Consider the following 27,353-nt stretch of genomic DNA (forward strand, 5'->3'; position numbering starts at 1 on the left):
TATCCAGTCTCACACATATTTTCTGACATACAATTTCATTTGGGAGGACCAACTCTTTAAGGCTTGTGTCATGTATCACCATCAGGATATGGCTCTAGGGATGTTTTTGCTTATTATTCTGCATAGCTTTTTCTTGTGGGCTTGGGGAAATTTTTCCTCTCACCAAGAAAGGCAACAGGCTTGTCACTGAACTCTTTCTCTGATTTGTGGGAAACGGAGGAAAGTTGACAGTTTAGGACAGAGAACCAAACAACCATATCTTTCTATCACCAACTTAAATTTCCTTAGGTGCTGTGATATTCATCTACTGGCTAAGCCTTGAGGTAAAAGTTGATCTCCAGAAAAGCTTGAAAACACCAGACTGGAATGCATCTGCCATTGGGTTACCTCTTCATACTTGACCAAACATGGCCTTTTCTTCTCCTAACCATTAGTCTAGGAAAAGGTGAATTGTGAGATTCCATTTCTTTTTTTGAGGAAATTTTATACCTGGAAAATATATACATATAATGTCTGGAATTCAAAATGTACTTAACAAATTCTTGTGGATGAACTGAAGAAATTATAGGACATAAAAAGAGAGAAAATCAAGAGACTAATATTTATTGAATACTCAGATTGAAAGCATGTGGATGCACTGGGCCATGCCATCCTGTAAGGAGGGTTTTATTTTCGTGATGTGGAAATCTGTCAAGTGCCCAATTCTGGACACCATTTATCTTAATGTTTAGGATGAAGGCATAGATAACATTAGAGCAAAACTGTAAATAGATTGGGACATGGAAATATAGGAAATAATATCACAAAAAAATCAGGAAAAAATCTTGTTGGCTTTGTACTTTAGTTTAGTTTTGGGAAAACATGACCTCCAATCATTCAGATGCCATTTATTTACCAAGAACAGACAGGAGGCTCTGATTCAAGATGGCAGCGTAGGATAATCCTGAACTTACATTCTGCCATGGCCCACTGAAGCTAAACACAGAATAATTTCTTCTGAAAGAAATCCCCAAACCAGCTGAGCGACTCCTATACATTGGGCCAATAAGAAAAAGACCTACATCAAAATGGGCAGTAGAGCAGTAAATGGTTACATTAAAAAACAAGGAAAATCTCAGCTAAACAATCCAACTTTTTACCTCAAGGAATTAGAAAAAGAACAAATGAAGCTCAAGTTAGGATAAGAAAGGAAGTAACAAAGATCACAGTGGAAGTGACATAGACTTAAAAGATGATGGGAAAAATGAAACTAAGAGTCTTTTTAAGATAAAAGAAGTTGACAAGCCTTTACCTAGACTTCCCAAGAAAAATAGAGAAGACTGAAAATAAATACAATCAGAAATTAAAGAGGAAATGTTAACAACCAATACCACAAGAATACAAAGAATCCTAAGAGACTGCTATGAACAATTATATGCCAACAAATTGGACAACCTAGAAGAAATGGATAAATTCTTGGGAACATACCACCTACCAAGACTGAATCATGAAGAAAGAAAAAAATCTGAACAAATTATTAGTAAAGAAATTTAATTGATTATCAAAAACCTCTAAGCAAGCAAAAGTCCAGGACCAGATGGCTTCATTGCTGAATTCTACCAAGCATTTAAAGAAAAATTAATACCAAGCCTTCTCAAACTTTTCCAAAAAATGGAAGAGGAGGGAACACTTCCCAACTCATTATATGAAGCCAGCATTACCCTGATTCCAAAACCAGACAAGGACACCACACACACACACACACACACACACACAAAGGGCACCTGCGTGGCTCAGTGGGTTAAGCCTCTGCCTTTGGCTCAGGTCATGATCTCAGAGTCCTGGGATCGAGTTCCGCATCGGGCTCTCTGCTCGGCAGGGAGCCTGCTTCCTCCTCTCTCTCTCTCTGCCTGCCTCTCTGCCTACTTGTGATCTCTCTCTGTCAAATAAATAAATAAAATCTTAAAAAAAAAAAGTGGCAGACCAATATCCCTGATAAATAAAGGTGCAAAAATTTTCAACAAAATATTAGCAAACCAAATCCAACAATACACTAAAAGGATGATACACCATAATCAGGTGGGATTTATTCCAAGGATGCAAGGAAGGTTCAACATTCATAAATCAATGTGATATAGCACGTTAAGAAAATGAAAGATAAGACTCATATGATCATCTCAATAAGTGCAGAAAAAGCATTTGACAAAATTCAACATCCATTTATGAGAAAAACTCTCCACAAAGTAGCTATAAAGGGAATATCTCTCAACATAATAAAGCCCATATATGACAAGCCCACAGCCAACATCATACTCAGTGGGAAAAGATCAGGAGCAAGACAAGGATGACCATTCTCACCATTTTTATTCAAAATAGTACTGGAAGTTTTAGCCCAAGCAATTAGGCAAGAAAAATAAATAAAAGGCATCAAGATAAGAAAGGAAGAAGTAAAACCATCTCCATTTGTAGATGACACAATATTTTATTTGGAAAATCCTAAATACTCCACCAAAGAACTGTTAGAACTAATAAACTCAATATAGTTGCAGGATACAAAAACCCACACGCAAAATCTGTTGGATTTTTATACCCTAATAATGAACTATCAGAATGAGAAATTAAGAAAACAATTCCATTTACAATTGCACCCAACAGAATACAATACCTAGGAATAAATTTAACCAAGGAGGTGAAAGGCCTGTAAATGAAAACGGAGACATTGATGAAAGAAATTAAAGAAAATTCAAATAAATGGAAAGGTATTTCTTGCTTCATGAATTGGAAGAATTAATATTGTTAAAATGTCCACATTACTCAAAGTGGTCTACAGATTCAATGTAATCCCTATCAAAATTCAAATGACATTTTTCACAGACATAGAACAAACAATCCCAAAACAGGGAAAGCAATTTTGAGAAAGTAAAACAAAGCTGGAGGCATCATGCTTCTTTTTTTTTTTTTTTAAGATTTTATTTATTTATTTGACAGACAGAGATAACAAGTAGGCAGAGGAGCAGGCAGAGAGAGAGAGGAGGAAGCAGGCTCCCTGCCGACCAGAGAGCCCGATGCGGGGCTCGATCCCAGGACCCTGAGATCATGACCCGAGCCGAAGGCAGAGGCTTTAACCCACTGAGCCACCCAGGTGCCCCGACATCATGCTTCTTGATTTTAAACTGTATTATAAAGGCATAGTATTGGCATAAAAACAGACAGATCAGTGGAACAGAATAGAAACCCAGAAAGAAACCAATCATATAAGGTCAATTAATTTATAAAAAAAGAGCTAAGAATATACAATGGGGAAAGGACAGTCTCTTTAATAAATGGTGATGTAAAAACTGGACAGCTACATGTCTGAATGAAACAAAAACCACTATCTTAAACCATACACAAAAATTAACTCAAAAGGGAATAAAACCTTGAATGTAATACATGAAACCCCAAAAATCCTAGAAGAAAACATAGGTTGATGGGGCGCCTGGGTGGCTCAGTGGGTTAAGCCGCTGCCTTCAGCTCAGGTCATGATCTCAGGGTCCTGGGATCGAGCCCCGCATCGGGCTCTCTGGTAGGCAGGGAGCCTGCTTCCTCCTCTCTCTCTGCCTGCCTCTCTGCCTGCTTGTGATCTCTCTCTGTCAAATAAATAAATAAAATCTTTAAAAAAAAATAGGTTGTAATCTCCTTGACATTGTTATTGGCAATGATTTTTTGGATTTGACACCAAAACCAAAGGCAATGAAAGCAACAGTAAACAAATGGGGCTACATTAAACCAAAAAGACAACCTACCAAATGGCATTAGATATTTTCGAATCACATACCTGATATGGGGTTAATATCCAAAATATATCAAGAACAGGGGTGCCTGGGTGGTTTAGTCGGTTAAGCCTCCAACTCTTAATTTCGGGTCAGGTCATGATCTCAGGGTCATGAGATGGAGCCGTGCATCAGGCTCTGTGCTAAGTGTGAAGCCTGCTTAAGATTCTCTCCCTCTCCCTCTCTTTCTGATCCCTGCACTTACGCATTCTCTGTCTAAAATATACATACATACATACATACATAAAAAGATGTTCAACATCACTATCAGGGAAAGGCAAATGCAAACCACAATGAGATACCATCTTAAACCCGTGACAGTGACTATTATCAAAAAGACAACAGACAGCAAATGTTGGTGAGGATGGGCAGAAAAGGGAATCCTTGTGTACCGTTGGTGGGAATGTAAATTGGTGCAGGCACTATGGAAAACAGTATGGACGTTCCTCAAAAAATGAAAAATAGAACTATCATATGGCCCAGCAACTCCACTTCTGGGTATTCATCTGAAGGAAAGAAAACCACTAACTAGAAAAGATATCTGCAGCCTCATGTTCATTGCAGCATTATTTATAATAACCAAGACATGGAAGTAACCCAAGTGTCCATCAGTGGATGAATGAATAAAGAAAATGTGGTATATATACACAATGGAATATTATTTATCCATAAAAGAGGAAATATTGCCATTTGCAACAACATAGATGGAACTTGAGGGTGTTATGTTAAGTGAAATAAGTCAGACAGAAAGACAAATACCATCTGATCTCATTTATATATGGGATATAAAAATAAAAACAAAAAACTGAATGTATAGATACAAAGTGTTCAGATTGGTGGCTACCACAGGAAGGAGAGGGTAGGCAGAATGGGTAACATTGGTCAAAAGGTATCAACCCCTTAGTTATAAAATAATTAAGTCCTGGGAATGTAGCATACATCATGTTGACTACAGCCAGACATTATGGTCATCTTTTTGCAGTATATACAAATATTGAGTCATTATGTTGTACATCTGAAATTAATGTTATATGTCAATTATATCTCAGAAAAGAAAAGAAAAGAAAAAAGACAGGGAAGTAAGTGCTGCTGCTTTTTAAGGACGGCAGAGAGCTGAGTAGGGAAAAAAAGTCATCACACTTGCTCAGTTCTAAGAATGAGATGGAAAGGGACAGATGCTAGACTCAAGTGTAGAACGAGAAATGAGCTGGCATGAAGTCTTGTGTACACTGAATGGAAGAAGGAAACCTGAAACAAAGGAGGATGAAAAAACTCATCATTAGGGATTGTGACAGTATTTTTGGAGTACAGGTATATTTCATCAAACATTTAGAGTACCAACTATTACATTACCCAGGAAGAAAAAAATTAGTGGCTTAAGACAACATACATGTATTACCTTTAGTATATGTAGGCTGGGAATCTGGGTGCAGCTTAGCTGAGTCCTCTGGTTCAGGGTCTCTGATAACGTTACAGTTATCTTCAGGTTCAACTTGGGGTTGGGGGTAGGAATCTGTTCCCAGGGTCACTCACATGATTATTAGCAGGATATGGCTGCTCAAGTGTTGTTGGACTGAGGGATTCATTTCTTTGCTGGCTATTGGCTGGACATTCTTCTCAGTTCCTTGCTATATGTGGGCAGCTCACAGCATGGCAGCTGGTTTTCTTGGAGCAAGCAAACAAGCGAGGAAGAGAGGTCAAGCAAGTGAGGAGCCAGAATCTTTCTTGAAAGCCCATTACTTTTGCCATATTCTATGTGTTCAAAGGAAGTCGAGCCCACACTGAAGGTTAGGGAGTTACACGAGGGTATAAACACCAAGAAGCAGAATATTTGGAGCTATCTTTGAAGCTGCCTACCACATGGGTCATAACTAGGGTCTGATTTTGTCAGAAGCAGAAATGTTTGATAGATAAAGGTTTGTATTCCAACATTAAGGAGGATGTACATGTTTCTAACTTACTTATGTTGAGAGTTATGCTAAAACGATGTGGTGAAGGGGGCAGCAGATTAAACAATGAAAACCAAGGACCAAGAGAAGAGTGAGAAACCTATTACACAAAGATGGTACCTGCCCATAAACTGGAATTTCTACTCAAGTTTTAAAGTATTCTCAAAAGTCCCAGGAGATAGGACCAGACAAATGGAATAGTTCACATGATAATCCACTGTTTAAAGACCACAGAGTTCCAAGACCTTTGACTGACCCCACTCACCGGGAAACACTCGCAAAGGAGAGGAAGTAATACATAATATCTGAATGTGCCATTGTAAGAAACTTGAGACAATTGGCAGACTCCTTTATATTTAAAATGAGCAAACTAATAAAAAATGCTAAAAACAAAATGAGCAAATTATATGTCCAACAACTTTGTTTCCCTTAAGGGAGGAGTCCAGAAAGAAAGAAAAATCACAGTGTTGGGGGAAGACTTTTAGAATAGGCTCTCTCTTCCCTAATCTAGGCAGGCTGGTGATCTGGTCCCTGCCCATCTCTCAGGCCTCCTCTCCCATCACTCACTACCTGGCAAGTCTTGCTGCAACCATATGGGCCTCCCTGTCAGTCAGCAAAACACCAGCTCCTCCCCAAATCTCATTTCATCCAGGTCCCTGCTCAAATGTCATTTTCCAAGAAGGAGCTTCCCTGAGTGCTATCTAAAATAGCACATAACTGCCTCATACCCTTACCTTGCTTTTATTTTTATACCAGTTACCCCTTTCTGAAAGTACATCAGGCCACTATTCATTGACTTTTGATTTCAGCTCAGGTCATGCTCTTGGGATCATGGGATGGAGCCCCTAGTGGGGCTCTGGGCTCAGCATGGGTCTGGTTGTCCTTCTCTCTCTGCTCTTCCCCCATGTGTGCTCTCTCTCTCAAATAAATAAATAAAATCTTAAAAAAAAAAAAAAGTTTACATTATGCCTTTTTTCCTTTGTTTATTGCCTGACTCCTCCACGGAGATCTAAGTTCTGTGAGTTCAAGGTCTTATTTATTTATTTATTTAAGAGAGAGAACGAGGGGAAGGGGCAGTCGGAGAAGCACACACCCCACTGAGCAAGGAGCCCAATGCAGGGCAATATCCCAGGGTGCAGGACTGGATCCCAGGATCCTGGCACCAAAGCCAAAGGCAGACGCTGAACTTACTGAGCCACCTGGTGTCCCCGAATTCAAAGTCATAACTCAGAGCTCTTGAGGACCTGATGAAGCAAGCCATGTCTGTAGAGTGAACTGAAAGAAGAAAAAATGAAGCCCATAAAAAAACGTGTCAGGAGAAGAGCATAACAGAACTAGGGAGAAAAATATGAGGAACAGACAATGACTATTTGCTAGAAATGTGCTAATACAAATTCACGCACAATGCGGAATATTTATATTTGTGAATACGTAACTAATTTTTAAAAAAATTTCGAAACTCAAATGAGCTAATATACATTAAGAAAATATTTAAGACCCTATATAAACATATAAAATATTTAAGACAGTATATAAATCTGCCCACACAGCGGCTCTCTTCCCCTCCACAAGCGCGAAGAACTTTTATGGATTCTAACCTAAGGTACGGAGTTCACCCGCCCTCCTTTATGAAATGTATTCTTGTCGCTATTTGGTTGGCTGTTCCTCCCAGGCGCCCCTTTATCACTGGCCAAGCTCTCTGTCCATCACTCCCAGACTCAAGCACTCCATTGGTCCGCTGCTTCAGAGAGCGGTGGCTGGTTGCGTTCAGGCAGAAGGAGTTCCCCGGTGACGTCAAAGGCTCTCCCCGCCCACATTCCAAAGCCTGGGCAGAGACTTCCCTCTGCCCAGCCTTTCGGAGCGGGACGGGGAGGAAAGCCAGACTTCTGATTGGATAGGGCGGGCGAGGTGAGTATCCGATTGGTCGCTTCCCTAGAGGGAGGTGGGTCATAGCTGGGTCCTGGAGCCGAACTGAGGAGCCCTGGGGAGCCTCAAAGTTTGTGTCTGGAGCAGTAGCGGAGAGTGGGCTTATTGCGAAGGGATTTTCTTGGGATGAGAGCTGCTCTCCTGCCTTCATTTTGGATGCGCGCCCTGCTTTAACCCCTGCAGCCTTCAGCCGGATCCCTGGACAGCCTGTCTCCCCCGGCACCTCTCAGACTTCCGAGGACCCCGGACGGGAGCCCTTAGCACTTCTCCCTCGGGCAGAGCAGAGAACGTTTCTTCCTAAGTGCATAAGCTTCACGCACACGCGCACACACCCACACACGCGCACACACCCCGCGGAGCCGGACCTTACCCTCCGAGGCGGCTCTGCCCGCTCCTCTCCTGCCCTCAGCATCCTCGGCCCAGCGTCCCTCGGCCCAGCATGGAGGTGCTGGAGAGCGGGGAGCAGAGCGTCCTGCAGTGGGACCGCAAGCTGAGCGAGCTGTCAGAGCCCGGGGAAACCGAGGCTCTAATGTACCCTACGGTGAGGACTCGCGGGACGGGGACCGGGCAGCTTGCGAGGGAGAAGTACTGTCAATAAGGGAACTGCTGGGGGCAGGGACGTGGGAAGGGAGTCTTTGGGAAGAGGCAGGCATGCCCAGAGGAGATCCAGGGAGAGGTGTGGTTTTTCAATCCGAAGAGATAACTGCGGGCCCCTGGCCCTTTTCAAGTTTCGGTAACAGTAGTGACAGTTTGTATTTCTTTGGCAATTTATAGTCTTTTCCCGAGTCTTTTTCACATCGCAGTATCACTTGCTCTTGCTGTCAGTACTGTAAAGCCGAAGGGGGTCGTGGTGGAGAATAATGCGCCACTGTTGAGCTTGCTACTGACTGGGTGGGAGGGTTTTTAAAAAGCTAAACAAAGTGGCATTTTCTTTCTTTCACTGTCGGACTCTTTCTCTTTACTTTTTGTTTATATTTCAGGAAGTACACGTGTGTGTGCGTGTGTGTGTGTTTGGAAAAGCCCGTTTGATATGAGGAGAGAGACTGCTTTATTTGGGCTCTTTAACTGTACAGCCAAGCAGTCTGCTTCCTCTCTCTTCAGGGGAAAGATCAGCAGAGTATGGAAAATCTGAGGCAACTGCATATTGCAGAAAAGCTTTGGAGAAGATGAGACGGCTCGCCAGTTCTTTGTTCATTCTTATGCCTCAGGGACCCCTTTGGGGATTGAAGTGTCACAGGAATTCTGCCCATTTGTTTTAAAAGTTTCAATTTCAAAATCATTGGTATTACATTTGCGAAATGAAATTGTTTCCAACAGCCAGCAATGTTAATATGATTTTATGTGAGATCTGTTTGTTTTTTGTTTCTTATAAATGCAAAAGTTTGTAATGAGGAAAGAGAGAGTGGGAGACAGAGAGATCACTAATGAGAAAACGAGAAGCTTGGCTGTTTCCCCTTCATGATTTTTCTAAGGGGGTCAGTGCCAGGATATTTGAAACTTTTGCAAAATGGCCTGTAGGCTCCACCTCCCTCCTTGGCCTCTGCCTCTGGTTGACGTTATTTTGGGAAAAGGGATGAGGGCCTCCCTGTGATTTCCACCAAGGCACTTGCGATGGCTGAGAATGGCTTGTGCGGGGTGGAGGGGGAGTGGTAGTTCATGCTGGGGCGAAAGCCAGATGTGTACTGTGATCTGGGTTTTGCTCACTGAGGCTTTCCCTGAGGAGACCACGTGGGCTGCATTTGCGTTGAGGGCCCAGATGTGCTTCCTGTTGTCAGCACAGAGCTTAGAGCACCTTGGTCCTCAAATGTCTTCTGGTGATTGGGTGCTCCAGGTGTTTCTACTGACATGGTCTTTGTGTTGGAGGGGGCGCGGCTCTTCTCTTTTGTACTTAAACATACTGTGAAAATGTCTCACCCAGCAGCTGTCATGCCATAGCTTTGGGCCTATCTTTCCGCTGGTGGCATGAATTATGCGCAGCCATACAGGTTTCCTTTCAGCCTGTGACTTGCACTTGTGTGATCACGGACTAGGATTTGAGATCCTGCTACCTGTGACTATGACCTTTAAGTCCAGACGGAACCATCTGTACTGGCTCTAGTTAAGATCTTTGTGCACTGTTACATTCCTTTTGGTATTAAGAGCTCAGTTTTTCAATGTTATTGTGATGAAGCAGTGATGTGTGATTATTTTTCTTCTATTTTTTTTTTTTAACGACTTTTACGTCTGCCACTTAGGGATGTGTCTCTCCTCTGGGCAGCTCACTCTTGTAAAATGCCACTCATCATTGCTACAAGTCATTGCCAACACACTGTGTATATGAATTAGTGTTGAAAGAGGTATTGGAGTTAGTCGTACAGACGACTGGATTATATTCCCTCTAAACTAAGGGGAGTTTGCCAGAGATGTGAACATAGATAACTTTCCCATCTGTTTCTTGAACTCTGTTGAATATCCAGTTGCAGAGCTGGTTATTATTGCTATTAGTTCAAAATGTGGAATAGCCTGACCTCCAGGTCGAAATAGGGATTTAGTTACCGCATGCATGGTCGCTCATGCTCTGTTTTAGCAAAACTTTTCACCTGCTTGATTTTAAAAACAGAGAAGGTTCAAGTTGCCTGAAGCTGGGACATACCATCTCTGGCAACTTCTGTGAACCATCAGGAGCAGTGTTTTTCTCATTTGGTTAGTTGTGAAGAAGTCTTCTTGGTTCAGAAGGACAAAGGTTTGGTGGGGGGTGGGTGGTGGATAGGATAGAAGTCTACAAAATAATGAAGTGTGTGGATAGAATGAATATGCATTTGCTCATTAGATCCTGGGTTATGAGAGCTTTGGGCTTCCTTTCGAGGCTTAAAAAATAGTTTCCATACAGATGACAATATATTATTTTAAATCAGTGAGTAGTACTTCTACGAACACTGTTGTTTCTGGAGTATGTACGGGCTAAACATGGGTTTAGAAAAGATGGCAGATCTAAAGATGAGGAGTGTGTGGTGTCTCTTTTCTGGTTTGAAATGCTTGTGAGAAACCTGGTTCCTTCCCCCAAGCCTACCTGGATGTTAGGCGTTTCTAACACATATGTCGTGTTCCTCTAAGATTCTGCGCAAATTACATTTCTGGGAATTTGTTGTGGGGTTCTGTAATTTAAAGAGCAAAACAGGCTATGCGTTTTATCTACTTATATATACACTGTTCATATTCAGAAGGATGCTCGAGAAATGGATAATTGTTTCTCGCAAGGGGACCTGGGGATTGGAGGTCAAGAGAGGGAGCATGGGTGAAGGAGTTATTTACGAGCTATCCCTTGTATGCTGTTCTGACTTTTACCTCCTGAATGTATTAAAAAAATGTAAAATTAAAACTTAAAGGTGCCATGTAACACTGGACTGGAGATAATCTTAACCTGAGTCTCTCTAGGGGAAGAAGAGAGGATCTGATGCTCCATTAAAACTCAACACTTCCAAAGTTGGTGGAGGCCTTGGGGGAACAGAGGAGGAAGCGGCAGCTCTGGGTAGAAAGGGTCTCTAAGGATAGAGGGTTAACCGTAAGTTTGGTTCTAGTAAACTTTATGACCGTGGCCTTTCTTATATCTCAGTTTAACAATCTGGAAAATAGGGATTTTTTTTCTTTTTCAATTTTTGCAATGGTTGTAATCTTTGTAAGAAACTTCTGCAATAGGAACTCTGAAGTCTTTGCAAAGATAATGACAGACGTTCTGCTTGTCTTCAGTGCTATTCATATAAATCCAGTACCGTGTAAGGTTATTTGGTGGCTCTGCGCTATAATTTTATATCTAGTTGGTGTTCAAAGTGAAATGACCAGTTCCAGACAGTGGAAGGTAGAGATTTAAGGGGATATTTGACAAGTCTGGTATCTGGATGTAAAGGTCATCTGACTTCCACCTCTATCACTGAGTGCTGGGATGGAGCTGGCTAATCTCACAGGCTGCTGGTCTCCCCTTCCTCCTGGCTGGCCCAGCGACTCATGTAGCTCCAGAGGGATACTGAGGCTTTTGGGTTGATGTTCACCTTGGAGACAACTGTTGTTGGCCCTGCCAGGTTCTTAGGGGGAACCTGGGGTCCTCCTGGCTTGAGAAGATCATTACTTGTCACCTGATCTCCACAAACTGAAGGATGAGTGATGGGTTCTCATGGAAGAATTGCAAAGCAGATAGACTTTGTCTCCAAAGCCCTCACTTCACCTTTCTTGACCTTTGTTTTCATGTTTTCCTCCCTTCTTGGACCCCAAGTACTGGCTGTAATGGTATTCTCTTTCTAACTCCCCCTCTTAAATTTTGCTGTCATGAAAAATCTGATGAGCTTATACTGAATATTTAATTATTAGTGAGGCTTAACGTATGACCCCCTAAATGGGCATTTAGATTTAATAGTAATTATATCAGCTCAAAAGGGTGGATCTCTAAATGGAGAATTTAAGGCAATCCCTAGGTTGTAGGGAAGGAATATTTGGGGAGTGGAGGGAGTGCCCACTATTCTTCTATTCTAGATAGGGGCCCCTTATTCATAAGGTAGCCAGTTACCTATGTTGCTAATTTTAGGGGGCCCTTATTCATAAGGTAGCCAGTTACCTATGTTGCTAATTTATCTATGATCTAAAGGATTTTCAGTGGCTTGGTGAAATTTCTTTGACCCATTATATTTTTGTCTCTAAACTTGTTCTCATGGTGATAACACAGGTTGGGGGCAGGTAGACTCAGGCACAGCTCTGAAAGGTGAGAGGGTAGTACTGAGTTTTATACTTGCCCTCTTTCTTGAAAGACCCCCAGGTAAACGTTCTGTGGAAGCAGGGTGGTCTGATGTGAAGTTGCTCTTGCAGGAAATGAGGCATTGCCTCTAAATTAATAATTGAATTAAATTATTAAATTATAATGTTTGCAGCTATAAGTAAGTGAAACGGATTCAGACTGCTTGTACAATAAGTAAATTAGGTCATGTCATAAGAGGCCTAGAGGTATAACTCCTTGTTTGGCTGATTTGACAACTCCTCTTTTTTTTTTTTTTAAAGATTTTAGTTGACAGAGAGTGAGAGAGCACAAGCAGTGGGAGCGGGAGAGGGAGAAGCAGACTCCCCATGGAGCAGGGAGCCTGATGCGGGGCTCGATCCCAGAACCCTGGGAACATGACCTGAGCCAACGACAGACGCTTAACCGACTGAGCCACCCAGGTGCCCCTCAGTAACTCCTCTAAATGCCATCCATCTATGTGCAGATTTCATTTTGGGGTTGGATGCAATCAGAAAATAGCTCATTCCCACATGAGTTCCGGGTGTTGGATTCAAAATGACATCCAGAGGAAAAAGAGCTTGATTCTTCCTGTAACCCTTTTTAGGAAGGAAGAAACCTTTTGCAGAAGCTCACCAGCTGATTTCTCTTTGAGCTTCATCAGCAAGGATTGGGTCACTTGACCATTTTAAAACCAAGGGCTGGAAAGGGATTTACACAGTTGGCTCAGATTAGTCAAGCAGGGGTTGAGGAGCTCTTGTCGGGTCAGCCAGTGCAATTGTCATGATCATTAGAAAAATAGTCCAAGTTGGCAGTCCTTTCTTTAGTGTGTTTGTTGGAACAATGGCTGTTTCCCTCACAGAGATGGGCTAGCTGATGGAAAATGTTTTAAAATCTACAATAATTAGCCTTGGAAACAAAAGATCAAACCAAGTCCGGTGCCACTTGCAAAGCTCTGAGAGTACTATTTAGCCGTGCCAATAACACCCAGCGAAGGAAGATTAGAGAGACAGAACTGACCTCTGAAATGCACACAAAGGCTAGCAGAGAGGGTGTGCTGCAGTGTCCCCACCCACTAACGAGGAAATGTAGAATTCACTCTATTATCTGACCTATCTGTATCAAGGTCAAATATTGGGGCCAGAGGTAACTAACTAAGCCTGCAATCACGCTTATCATGCAAGACAAGAATGACTTGTTTCGTTCGAGGTCCACACAACCTCATATCAGCAGGTGGAAAGCTGAATGTCAGTTTTCAAAGAAGCTGTTTCTTTCCGTTGCTTGTGGCCATTCAAGTATTAATAAGCCTATGTGTGCCTGTTGGCACCTTGAGCTGCCTGCCTCAGACTGGCATAGCTCTGATCTGTCTGCTGTCTTAGGGCAAAGGGCCCTAGGCCGTGGTGGAGCATTTAGTAGGGTTTTGGGCCTACAGCTGTAGGACATCTGAACTGTCCAAGTAAATAATTTTATGAAAGAGGGGAGTGTTCATATTCCCTGTTGGTGCAGAGTCGGGATTGAAAGAAAATGACGAGACCCACGATCTTTGGGTCAACCTTGAACCTATCCCTCTTCCTCCCTGCTCACCACATGTTCTCCCTCTCTTTCAAATGAAGTTCTAAGTGACCTTGATTTTTCCTGTAACCAAATCCTATAGGCACAGAGGAGACATTGGCCTGTTTTATCTACCAAGAATCTGAGGCCTAGAGCAGTAAAGAGATTTGCTCAGCTGAAACACAAGCTCCTTAAGGAGAGGGGACATGACTTTGGCTTTTCTTTTTCTTTTTCTTAGCCAAGTGCAGAATGCTCAGAGAAGCACAGTAATTGCTCGATGCCTAATTAAGTGGAGTGGAGTGAGGCAACCTTGGAGATATACGGATGAGCTTGGTAGCCTTGACCTCTTTTGTTATTATATTTTTTTAAACTCCGAAATCTTATAAATGCTTCTGGAAATCTGGAAATTTAGTGTGAAAGCGACATGGGTAATTCAGTGTCAATATCTTTTCTTGTTTATAGAGAACAAGGTGGAAATGTGGGTGATTGTTGAACAGCCCCAGTCTTCATGGGAATGCAGGCCAGCGTGGTGGAAAGGGTGGGCTTCAGGGTCAGGCAGATTCTGTGTCAAGGGTCACTAGTTCTCTAGTGACCTTGGGCAAGTTACCTCACATGTCACTGCCTGGCCCATAATAGATACTCTTCCCCGCCCCTGCCCTAACCCCCATCTCCACTAAGTTAACCGTCTTCTCTCTGAGGAGGAGTCTGACATCACTCAGGAAGCATGGGGGCCTGTTATTAGTCTCACACGTCCTCATTTCCTGCCCTCCCCAGCTTCTGCCTTCTGCTGTAAACACAGGTCTCTGCCTTGAACACATGTTTGCCAGATGCTGTTGCCCCTTCTTGCTCATTTTTTTTTCTCTCTTGCTTACTGCCAGGTTTTCTCAAACAAGTAGTCAGTACCTACTTGTCTGCATTTCCTTCCTTTCTACTTAATTCTGCACCCTGTCAGTTCTGATTCCCTCTGTTGCTAGAAGGTCCTCTGACTTCTCTCTAACCCCTACATCCAGTCTTTTTTCTGTCCTTACCTACTAGGCCTCGTGGAAGTAATTTCGCAGCATCGACTACAAGGTCATCTCATAACTCATTCTTGCTTTGGTTTCCATGATGGTCTGGTGGGCTCAGCTTTTCCCTCTTCCCTGGGCTTCGTTGTCACCAATTAAATATGAGTGTTTGATACTTGGTCTTCTGTTCTTTCTGTATTGTCCCCTGGGCTCCTCTCTTACCTTCAATACAGCTGGTTCTCAGATCTTTTATCTGTTATTTGTCTCTTGACAGAAACTGGGAGCTCTTGGGTATAACCCCAGATTCTTCTGGGCCCTCATTTGCTCTGGAAGAGCTCTGACTGGGTAATCCTTGAATCTTCATGATGCATCACTCTAAGAAGAGCAGGGGACACTTTGAACCTCCTTTTCACTGCACCTCTTACATCTCAGAGAATGTTTACTGGCTCAGCTCTCCTGCAGTGTAGACCCATGAGAAACTCACAGGTCATTTACTGGGATGCTTCTAGAGTCAGCGTCACCCATCAGATGCAAGCTGTGTTTTTCCTGGGCTTGTGCTTATTCTTCGGGTTTGAGAAACACTCTGTGCTGTCCCGGGGTGGTGTCTAATTTTTTCTAGGACTGTACGGAAGGTCAATCAAAAATCAGACATACCTTCTTAGAAGCACCATATATTCCTCGGTTGTGTACCACCCTGTCAAGCTCCCTTGCAATTGCCTCATGTTGAACTGCCTGCATCCAAATTGCTCTATTCAGGAGTAATTTATTTACCTTAACCTGTGCTGATGTTACTAAAGAGCTTTGAGGGTTTTTTTTAAGAATCGAGATGGGTGACTCTGAGCCACCCACATTCCTATGCCTGGTTCTTGTAGAAGTTTCAATGGCGGCTCTTGGAAGAGAATTTGTTGTTGGAGCATAAGTCATTTTGTTGTGGGGACCCGTTGTGTTTCAAGTTACTTGACATTCGGGGTCTCCCGTTATCCAGCTGTAAAACACTGCATTTTTATCACACGGCCCCAAAGGTTTTTTTAACCCCATCATTCTGTTCTGGGTATCATGCTCCTACTTTGGAAAGGCTCTCAGCTTTGAAAAATGATTTCAAACACCCAACAAGGCGATTTAGTTGGTTCCTGTATCATTGGGTCAACCCAGTTGGCAGATGTCGTGTTGTCTCCTTCCCGACTTAAGATCTTGCTTCGGTAAAACCCAGACAAAATAAAGAATGGAAAAACGGAGAGGCACAGAGGTAGGAAACATTTTTTTAACATCACAAAAAAAATTCTCTTCAGACTTCTTGGCAAATAAGAGGAGTCTGGGGAAAAAAAAAATCCACAAACAGTTTCCTAGTTGTCTGAGTGGAAAATCCTGGTTTTTAACATTTCATATCTTGGAAATGTCTGAATAGTTTTTGTTTAAAGGGAAATTCCTTTTGGCTGAGAAGGAGCCTGCAGGATTCAAACTGATAGGGTGATGTTTTTAGAAAACTTGGAGGAAATCAGGATTTGTGATGAAAGCGCTTTCTCACTGGCCAATTGCGTTAAACAGAAATTCAAATCCAAGGTTACCAATCATAGCATTGTAAAGGTTGAACTGTTTAACTCCTTCCTTCCCGTGGCTTCCTGCCCATGCATCCTGGGGAAACGTCTTTCATAGCCGGTTCTTCCTCCAATTTGAGAAACTTAATGAACTGCTTTTCTAAACCTGCGTATGTTCTAGGCAGGAGGATATACTTTCTTGACTTTGTGGCTCTCCTAGCTGAGTGGGAGGGAAGCTATATAAACAAGTCATTAAATACCTGGTGGACATTTTGCATTAGAGCTGTATTCAAAGTATTTCTGGAGCAGAGGAATCACAATTCCAAACGAGATAGAGGTTGGGAACATGCCACAGAGCAGGTGATATTTACAGTGGGTCCTGACGTATAAATAGGAGTTCTCTAGACAGTGGGAACAGCAAGTACAAGGTAGGAATGTGCCAAATGTTTTGGTTTATTCTAGAAATCCCAAATAGTTCTATATATCTTGAGAGTACTCTGTGGGGGAGTGTTGGGAGATATGACAAGATCATGAAAGGTCTGCATACCTTGTTAACCATTTGGATGTCCTTTCATTTAGGATTTTATTTTTTATTTATTTGACAGAAAGAGAGAGACAGACAGACACAGAGAGAACACAAGTAGGGGGAGCAGCAGAGGGAGAGGGAGAAGCAGGCTCTGCTGAGCAGGGAGCCCGATGTAGGACTCGATCCCAGGACCCTGGAATCATGCCTTGAGCAGAAGGCAGACACTTAACCTTAGCCACCCAGGTGCCCCATTTAGATGTTCTTTTGTGGGCAGTGGAGTGGGAGGCTGTTAGAGATTTTAACAAGAGAGGCACAGGAGCAAAAATATGTTTTAGAAAGGAAACCTTGGTGGTTACGATGGATGGATTGGAGGGTAAAATTAATGGTGGCAAGACGATCTGTGGCTGGCTTTTTCACCCATGAGGTTGTACAAGACACTGTGAGGGCCTTGAACCTGCCAGAGAGGAGCACATCCATCAAGCAAGGGCTAGGAGCTAGACTGGGAGACTTGGTGGCCTTGGGGGATGGGAGGGGACATGGGAGACCTCCTGTTTCTGAAGTGGCAGACTAAGTTGGCCATGCTTCCAGTGACCTGAAGGGGAAATTAGAAGAGGAATGAGTTTGGTGTGTAAAATAATGAGTTCACTTTCAGACACAGTGAGTCTGACATTTCATGGGACATCCAGGCACTCTACTTCAAAGGGATTTGGGAACTTGGGTTTGGAGTTTGGAGAAAGGTCTGGTCTAGAGGTGTAGACCAGGGATGTTGCAAGTCTGGAGGGGATTGGTAAAGCCCCTAGTCCACAGAAGCTGGTCCAGGGGGGTTAGTTGAAAGTGAAGTGTGAGGGGAAGACCAAGGACAGAGCCCTTGGCGCCCTAGAAGTGTTGGCTGGGGAAGAGGAGTCTGCAGGTGGGACTCAGAAAGAACCGGCAGGAAAATGTGGAGAAAATCCAGGAAAATCCCATCACGGGATCCAAGAGAAGAGAGCGTTGCTACAGACTGGTTGAGATAATGAAGGCTGAGTGTGCATTTCACCTGGTTTCCAGGATTGTGTGTGTGTCGTCTCAGCACAGTACCTGGGTCTCGGGGCCACAGTGGCGTCCCTGTGGTCTGAGCCTGTGACACTCTCCATGGCAGGCCTAGCTTCCAGGCAGGAGCAGAAGGCAGACAGACCAGAACCAGGAGTAAAGAGGCATGGTGGGTAAGAGAGACAACACTGCCTCTTTCTTCCCTTTGTTTTTGTACAAACCTGACAGCAATCCTTAATATTGGCCTTGGAGACTGTCAGGGTGCCCATGCCCTTTCATGAGGGTACTTCCTTCATTCTTCTCTCCAGGCCGAGTCCATCTGTCCCTGGACATCCTTCTGGTTGGCGACCAGGAGTCTGTGCATGTGTCCCTTCATGCACGTGCCATTTCTGGCCTTGGGGCATGCAGAAGGTTGGTCTCTGGCCTCCGACACCCGTATGAGAGTGTTGGGGTTTGCCAAATACCTGTAAAGTTTGAACATTTCCCTTTATTTCTTCTGACTCTTCGCACAAAGAAAGTACTAGGTAGACCCATTGGTGGCCAAAGATGGATTTGATCACAGATGCATCAACAATATTCAATAGGGAAAAAAAAAAGCTAATTGAATTGGCTCCATTTTTATATGATATAATAGGGGTAGGTGAGGACAAATGGTGTTGTCATAAGACTGGGAGCCTGAGGGTTTTCCAGTGGAAGGAACCATTGCAATAAATGACGCAGTTTCAAAGAAAATGGGCAGCTACGAGGAATCCCTGGGTTTTAGGACCTGCGAAGGACCTGCAAAGGTGGCCCTCCCCTGGCCTCCAGCAGTGTCCCCTGAATGCTGGGGCTGGCTCCTCCTTTGGTCTCTGCTGACCTGCTAGGGCCCCCAGCCCTCCGTGGGAGAGGAGAAACAGGCATGGGAGGGGGAGCTCCGCAGCCAGGACCGAGGGCCAAAGGAAGAGGGGGTGGGAGGGAAGGAGAATTCTGCTTCCCCTGCTGCCCAGAGAGGAAGCCGGCCGGCCATCCTTCTCAGCTGGCAGCAGAGCAGACACCTGTGAGGATACACGAAGTTTGGGAACCGCCCCGAAAATTCAGCTTCGGGGTGGGTTGAATGGTCTCTAGGCTGACTGGGAACTGGATGATTTTTTTAATCCACTATTTCAGTAACAAAATGTCTTATGCCCTGGAAGCACCTATGTGTACAAATTAAAAAAAAAAATGGATTTAATTTTTTAGACTGGCTTTAGGTTCATAGTAAAATTGAGCAGAATGTACAGTGAATTCCCAAACACTTATGGATTCATAAGCTGGGGTGACCTGTGGCAGCTTTGGATTTTAACTTTGTGTTGTTGTTGTTTTTTTGAATTTTTTTTTTTAATTTTTTTTTTTTTGAAAATGTATTGGCTAATTGAATTTAAATAAAAAAATTAAAATTAGTCACAGACAAGGTTCCTTTTGTAGTCCAGCAAGAGACAACATTGGCCCACAAGGGCCTTAAATGGGGGTGTGTGTGTGTGTGTGTGTGTGTGTGGTTTTTTTGTTTTGTTTTAATAAAAACTTACTCCAAACAATTTAGCAGCAGACCTATGGGCTTCAGAAGAATACAATGAAAAAGTTAAAATGCAGTATTTCTCCCACCCCCAGCTTTCCATTTACAAACGGTGTAGGCACTGGACGCTGTTCCTTGAAAAGGAGGGTGGGGTGGAGTGGGAGAAATACCATATTTTTTTTGTAACCAGAGTGCCCAAGGCCCATCTCTGTAGCCGTGAGTTTTAGCTTTCTACCCTGAGATGGTATTCATTTCTGAGGCCTGGCCAGGAGTTGTTTTTCTGGTTCTGCTCTGGATTTGCAAGTTTTCTTTCCAGGGCTCTTGGCGGCCCATGACCCCCCATTTGGGAGCAGCTGGAAGGCCTGGCGCTCTGGTCCGAGGAGGCAGAAAAGGGGGACCGGACCCAGGTGGGCACAAACCTGCTGCCCTTGGGCTCCAGGGCGCCGTGTTCTAACTGAAGGCGCCCACCGCCCTAGCGGCCTTGAACGTGGGCACTTTCTTGGGTGATGCGAACAGAAAGCAGAAAAAGAGCAGCCAGAAAACCATTTGGTGTTTCAGCTGTGTTTACGTATTCGGAACATGAGGTGGGTCGAGACCCAGTGTTTCCTTCTGATTTAAATACACACTTAGAGGAGAAACCGAAATGAAGGCCGGCCCGGCTGAGAGGTGGGATGGTTGAGTAACGGAGCGGGATGAATATTCCGCTTGCTTATTGCTGCCCTTCCGCTTTCTGCTGTGGGATTCTGCAGGTCCCAGTGTCTGCTGATGGCTCCACCCCTGGGGACCGGGGGTCGGTAGACAAGGCAGGGATTTGGAGTCAGCACGAGGTTCATAGCCCTGCTGACCGGCAAGCAATCATGTATTCAGTGCTTCCGAAACTCGTTGGACAGGCGCTTGTGGACAGTGATGTTTTCTGCGGGGGCACCGAAGCCATAGGGGAGGAGTGCTCACGGCCCACGGGCTCTGTCAGCAGCAGTCTCTGCGTGGGCACTCCTTAGGCACACTGGTTAGGAAGCTACCAGAACAGGGCTGAGCATACACAGGTACTCCGTAAAATATTTGCTGCTTGAGTGGAATCCGTGACTCCAGGCTTTGTCTGGTGCAGGCGCTCCCTCCTCCGGGTACCCTTCTGAGGCTGGTTCACAAGGCCATGAGCAAGGATGAGTGACACGATATGAATAATGCGTCTGTGCCCGTGCCTGGCGTGTGGACACTGCTTAGGAGAAAGTAGTTCCCCTGTGCTCCATTTTTTTTTTTTTCTTCAGTAACTTCAGGGATGCGGAGGAAGAAAACCCTTGCTGAGTTCTGTCTAAACTTCAGAGGAGAAAAATGCCAAAACAAAATAAAGCCTCTCTAATGTGACCTAATTGTATGTATGCGTATATTTATTATTTATTTACTTTCTCCAGTTTTACTGAGATGCAGTTGACCTCTGACATTGTATTATAAGTTTAAGGTGGGCAACGTAATGATGTGATGTGTGTCTATATTCAAAGTGATCACCACTGTAAGTTTCATTGACATCTGTCACCTCACATCATTACAAATTCTTTTTCTTGAGATGAGAGCTTTTAAAATCTACTCTCTTAGTCACTTTCAAATATATAACACAGCGTTATTAACTATAGTCATCATCTTGTACGTCACATCCCCAGAACCTTTGTCTTACAATTGTAAGTTTGTACCTTCAACCCTCTTCACCCTAGTGTGGCCTGATTGATAGGGACTGACATTTGGGGGGAAAAAACCCTTAACCTTTTTTTTTTTTTTTTTATGTTCCTACCTGAATCTTTTTAAGCTGAAGGCCTGGTATTGATTTGCATGACTAAATTCACACTTGGATTTTTCAGGCACCTGCTTCTGCAGAACTGAAATTGTTTGTGGAGGTTTCAGGGGGGGGGGGGTGGGTTGGTGGCAGGTGTTAACATTTTTCAGAACAAGAGAGGGAAGGCAAGAGGGGTCTGGACCATCCGCCTGCCCCCCAGCATCCCCTGAAGCAACGATTTCTGAGTGGATATTAAGATCATTTGCAGTGTTTTTCTCGTACGATAACGTTTCTGGGGCTAATTGTGAGATGCTGAGGATCGATCAGCATGAGAGTGGGAAGGGAACAGTGAGCCTGGGGGAGCAGCCCCATGTGGCCCAGCTGTAGAACTGGGGAGAAGCCTGAAGGGCTCCCTTCTTCACCCCCCCCCCCCCGCCCCAAGCCCCCAAATGCTGTTGCTAAGCTGCAGCAACTGGCATAGAAACCACAGGCTCTCTTTTTGACCCCTGGCCTGACTGCATACGGCCTTTGACCTTCCAAAGTATTGATATAAGGACAGTGGAGCCAGAGAACCCACACTGAGCCCACCTTCTTGGGAAGCAGGTTCCAAGTCAGTCTTCTCTGCCTGACTTTTTATCTGGACTAACCAGCATCCTATCCAATAGAGGTTCCATAGAGATGCTGGCATGAGAATGGACCCACTCCGGTAATACCTTGTTATTATTTTGGCAATTTCAGTAGGGCTTTGGGAGGGACCTGCTAGAAACCTGGGCCCTAGTCTCTACCCTTTCTGGATGTCATATGTCTTTATTTTAAACAACAACAATAACAACAACAACAACACCCCCAAATTTCTGGTAATGGGGCTGAATGCCAATGGGAGAAAATCCTTAGCTATAGAGGCCAACAAATTTGAATGAGTTACTGGATGGTTCTACTCCGTGGAGCTGCGTTCCTGCAAAGCAGCTGGCTGATTGGGGGACTGGTGATCCCTCCATTGGTTTTTTTAATGAGATGCAGCTGACTTTCATGACGAGTTTGTCCTTTGGGATTTGCCAACCAAAAGAAAAATATCCTGGTAGGTAGATTTATTTTTCCTCCTTGCCCTTTTGAGAAACTGTTACCTGTGCCAAATTTGCTTCTCGAAACAAAAAAAAAAAAAAAAAGAACAAGACCCAGAGTTTCAGAGTTGGAACTGTATATGTCCCTTAGTTTCAGAATACACTAAGTTAGACATTAGTTTAGCTTTATGAACCAAGAAATCTTGAGCGAGGCTTTCCAGGACCAGTGTGGTGGGCGAACAGTGCCAGTGAGTCCCAGGGTTGTCTCACGTTTTCATTCTGCCTTCTTTAGCAGGTAGACCTTTGTCCTCCTGGGCATTGCCTCATGACTACAAGATGACTGCATCACCTCCAGCATTACATCAGCTTCCCTGGCAGGAAGAAAGTGGGATGGCAAAGCAGAAGGGGGTAGTACCTGTGTTAGAAAAGCCAAGGCTTGCTGTGAGGTCCCAGCAGGGTTTCACTGGCTATCCTTCACTGTCACAGAGTGTCCAGGAACATGAGTGGTTTAGCCGGGCACCTTGCTACTCTGAACAACATGGGCATGCCTGGTGGTGAGGTGGGAGGACAGGATGAATGTTAAGTGGCCAAGCAGCAGAGTCTGCCTCACTACAAAATAATGCTTTCCCAAACTTCCAGGATCATAGATCTCATAGGGACCTTCAATATGGCTGAGCACAACCCCTTCATGTCCCAGATAAGGGAACTGCTTTATTTCCTTTCTACTTCTCTGCTCAATGTGCCCCAAACCCCCAAGTGTGCTTTCTGGCACTCCTGGGCCGAGCGGCTCATCCCAGATGTATAAACTGTGCCCAGAATGTGAGTGGGCTGTGAAGTCCCTTTCACCAGGGAGGAGAGAGGCAGGGACACAGGCAGTTTGTATATGGGAATCAAAAGGTCTGATTATGCTTTCTCAGGAAAAGCAGCTGGCCAACAGAAATTACTGGGGGCCTCTCAGTACGGAACCTGGAATCTAGCCTCCTGGAATGATTACAAAAAAATAGAAGCTCAGCCTTGCCCTTGAGGAGCGAAGCCTAGCAAGGCCTCCAGAACAATCAGCTTGTGGAAGACCAAGCAGAGACACAGGCTAACAAGATAATCCGGGACAGACGGAATAGCCAGGGCCAGAAGGCGGTTTGGAGGAACTGGCTGTGAGCAGGGATGTGTAAAGGCCTGTTATTTGGTGGAGAGCAGTGATACCTAAAAACAGTGGTTTGGGAGTCAGCAACATTTGCCTGGCTGGGGCCATTGGCTAATGGCTGCATGAAGCCCAGTGTGTTTTCTTTAGAAGAGCGGCCTGAAGGCGACCCTGTTTATGGATTCTTCACAGAGGGAGGATGAAGTTAGCCAGATTAATTGGAACGTGTGGGAAAGCCCACCAGCTCTGTAGCAGCTTTCCCCTTGATGTTTTTTCGGTGCCTGCTTCCTCCCTTCCCCCATCTGCTGGGACTGCCTAGGATCCCTGACATTTCATTTCTGCCCTGACTTCTCCTTTACCTGGAATGTGAGTGGGCTGGGAAGAAGCTCACTTCTTTGGGGGGCCCAGCCTGTCTCCTCAGGGCTAGAACTGTGGGCCCCCTAGAGCTTGGAGGGCGTTCTCCATCCTTGCCTTGGGGCCATGTGGCCGAGGAGGCGAAAATGAGGGGACCAATGTTTCGGGCTTTCCTGCCCCACGGTAGAGCAGGTGGCCAGTGTCTGGCATTGAGAGTCTCTAGGTGTCTTAGCTTGGGCTGCTGTCACAAAATATCTTAGAGTGAGTGGCTGAAACAATGGACGTTTATTTTTCACAGTTTGCAGGCTGGAAAGTCCAGGATCAAGGGATTAGCAAATCCTTCCTCTGGCTTTCTTGGCTTTCTTTATTTACACTGTGTCCTCACCCAGTGGAGAGAGAGAGATCTGTGGTTTCTTTTCCAGAGAACATTAATCCCATCATGGGGGTCCCACCCTTATGACCACCCCCAGATACATACGATCACAATAGAGCTTAGGACATCAATGTATGGTGGTCTGTGCTCAGGGTGCCCACTGCCAGCATCCTGTGTGCATGGCTGAGAACCATTGCTGTGCTGCTGTCCATCCGCCAGAATGTTCCAGGGAAGCCCGGCTCCCACTTGCTGCTGTGCACTCATTAGACCCTGATCACGGACACGTGAGCTTACCACCCAGGCACTAAAGACAGCTTCACTGCAAGCAGCACTGTTCGTCCCTTAAACCTAACGCTTTGTCAAATCTTTGTCTTTCTAGGGAACAAACTCCTCCCTCCACCGCCCGATGCTTTTTTGGAGAATGCATAAAAAATGAGTGGTTTACATCATATGCCAAAAAAAGAAAAAAAAATCTTACTAGAGACATTTTGTAGTATTCTCAAGATACTGACTCAAAGCGGGCAAAGGTTGAAGCTGTCTTTTCTGACCATAAATGGAGGGCTCTGGCCCACATACTCGTTCATGACACCCAGTGTTAACGCTCGCTCCCCCTTCCTTTGTTCCCTTCCACTTCTCGTCCTCCTGCATCACAAATTCTTCTCTACATCCATTTTGAATTGTATTTGACCTAATGTTGTAGGTTTCCTTTAAGCCATTGAAATCATTTTTGAAACATGGTAAACATGAAGACATTTTAGGAGCAGAGACCTTCCTAGAATCTGGGTTTAGAGGAGGGCTGGCTCACTCCTGACCTGGGCACCGTGGGGGCGTGGAGGCATCTCCTCCTTTTCCCCACCTGGGCCTCTTCTTCCTGTCCCCCATCTCTCTTGTCCCATTCCTGTGTCCTTTGCTCTCCTCCTTTCTTTCTCTCCTCTAGGCCCTTCCTTTCTTCTCTGACTGTGCTCTGACTCTGGCGCTGTTTCTGGAGCTTTGCTCGGTCCCGACAGCAAGTGGACCCGAACTCAGGGTTTAGAATCTCGTCTTAGATTCTCCTGCCTCCTTGCAAGGACTTGTGGGCTCTGGAGGTGGTCACAGGAGTCCTGTGCGTTGTGAAGGGTCTTTTGAGAAGCGGGGATTGGAAACTGCAGAGTTGACTTTCCACGTGTATGGGGCAGTTAGGGAGCCAGGAGGGGTTACATTGTGGAGTAACTGAGCCAGTGTGTTAATAAAGAGGAGTAGCCAAGAGAAGAGCTGGTCACTCTTACATGTCACTGAGCAGTTGTTCCTGGGAACAGTGGAAAACTTCTGCCCTATTTTGCCTTTCTTTTCTCCTCCCCCGCACAATACTCCACCCCTCCCCGCCGAAGTACTGAGAACCTCCAGCCTGTGGCTCTCCCAGTTCTGGACCAAACATGAGTGAGCCAGTTAACGTATTTTAGGAGCCTGCTCCCTTGTTTGGGAAATTTGGATCTAGGTTTTCTATTTACATGTGTCTATAATGCTAGGGGGAAGCCCTGGGCACCAGCAACCCCTCCTTCCCGTTTTCTCTGGTTGTATTTCTCCAGGCCTCAGGGTGTGGCCCTCTAGGCTGAGACCTTAACTAGGCCTCTGGTCACTTCTGTGGCTGACCCCACCCTCGAGTAGGCTTCAGGCCAGATGCATACTCTGGGACTACAAGCCTCCACCTTTGACCATCCCTCTGCCTGGTTTTTGATCTTGGGTACATGTTATAATTACCTGACAGCTTAAAATATTGATGCGTGGGTCCCAGCCCAAGAGATTCAGATCTGATTCGTTCTGGGGTGAGGTTTGGGCAGCAGGAAATTTTAACAGCTTTCCTAGTGATTCCAAAATGAAATGAAGGTTGAGAACTTCTGGCTTAGAGCTTTGCTACTCAAAGTGTGGTCCATGGATCAGCCCTATCAGCATCTGCTGGGACTTTGTCACTGACCCATTATCTCAGCCCCTACTTTGGACTTTCTGGGTGAGAAACTGAAGATCTACAGCTTCTCAGGTGATCCCTGCACCTTACAGTTTGAGAACCACTGGCAAGGTGTCCTGCTGCCCTTCCTGTGAGGCTGATTGGATCCTAGCCCTGCCACACTGCACCAAGTGCACCAGCCACCAACTGCACCAGGTCAAGCCAGACAGAGCCGAAGACTTGGCCTCCTATGAGCCCCTTTGGGGTCAGTTCCACATCTGGGTGCATGAGTCTGGGCGGCAATCCTATTCTGAAATTAAGGTCCAGTGGGACTAGCTTCGGCCTGTGCTGTGGGATCTCTTGGCCTATTGGCTTGAACTTGCGGCACTTTGCCTAGCCTCCGTGGCGGAGCTTGCCCTGCCCTAACCCTGGGGTGGAACTAGGAGAATAAAACTAAAAACTAAAGTTCCAAGATAATGATTAAAACACGCTAGAGCTGGGATGACTGGACCAGAGAGGATGGGTGCACGGCAGCCAAGGCATTCTTCCCCCTGCTGTCCTGCGGTGGACACCTGCTCTTGAACCCCGCGGTTCTCCCTTTGCAGCTCACACTTGACCCTAGCCCTTCTCAAAAGGCATTCCAGGCCAATATTCCCAGTTCCTCGGATTGTGCGCGTAAGGTGCGACTATTCTGAATTTCCTTTTTCCCACAGTAGCATCGGTTGCTACTTGTATCATGACTCTTCTGTTTCATTGTACAACCTCTGAGTTCTCCAGAACCTCTGAGACGCCACCAGCATTTCCGCCCTCATTTTGCTGCTCTTTCTAGGCCCTCACAGACAACTGGTCAACCAAATGCTCGTGTCTCTGAGACTGTCATCCGTGTCTCCATTCCACACGTCTTTCTTGAGCAGCACTCTGGGCCCAGTACTGCAAGGAGCTGGGACTTGGGGAAGCACAGACTCGTGGGGACCCAGCCCTTACCTCAGCTGCATCACCCCTGCTGCCCTCCTCAAACAGCCTCATTCCTGTCATTCCTCATCATTTGGTGGGAATAGCAGTGGACTGGGTCATTCGATTTCCTGTTCGCCAATGTCAAGGCCTGACCAGTGTCCTACATTCATTGCCTATTCCCTGCTATTGGAAAACAACGTGACCTGA

At 45.0% G+C, this 27,353-nt stretch overlaps 1 protein-coding gene across 3 annotated transcripts in view; it reads left to right on the forward strand.

The window, feature by feature from the left end:
- The first annotated feature begins 7,566 nt into the window (after positions 1–7,566).
- CREB3L2 (cAMP responsive element binding protein 3 like 2) overlaps positions 7,567–27,353 on the forward strand; it is a 103,737-nt gene continuing 83,950 nt past the window's right edge. For 2 of the 3 annotated variants that reach the window (XM_032868356.1, XM_032868376.1), the window contains exon 1: positions 7,677–8,207. In XM_032868356.1, the coding sequence (XP_032724247.1) occupies positions 8,106–8,207 (102 nt within the window). In that variant the 5' untranslated portion in view covers positions 7,677–8,105. Of the gene's footprint in view, positions 7,649–7,676; positions 8,208–27,353 lie in introns of those variants that run through there. The other variant, XM_032868365.1, reaches the window with a different exon arrangement.

This window comes from Lontra canadensis, unplaced genomic scaffold (assembly GCF_010015895.1).
Source record: "Lontra canadensis isolate GAN:19392208 unplaced genomic scaffold, GSC_riverotter_1.0 scaffold2, whole genome shotgun sequence".
In the NCBI taxonomy this organism is placed as follows: domain Eukaryota; kingdom Metazoa; phylum Chordata; class Mammalia; order Carnivora; family Mustelidae; genus Lontra; species Lontra canadensis.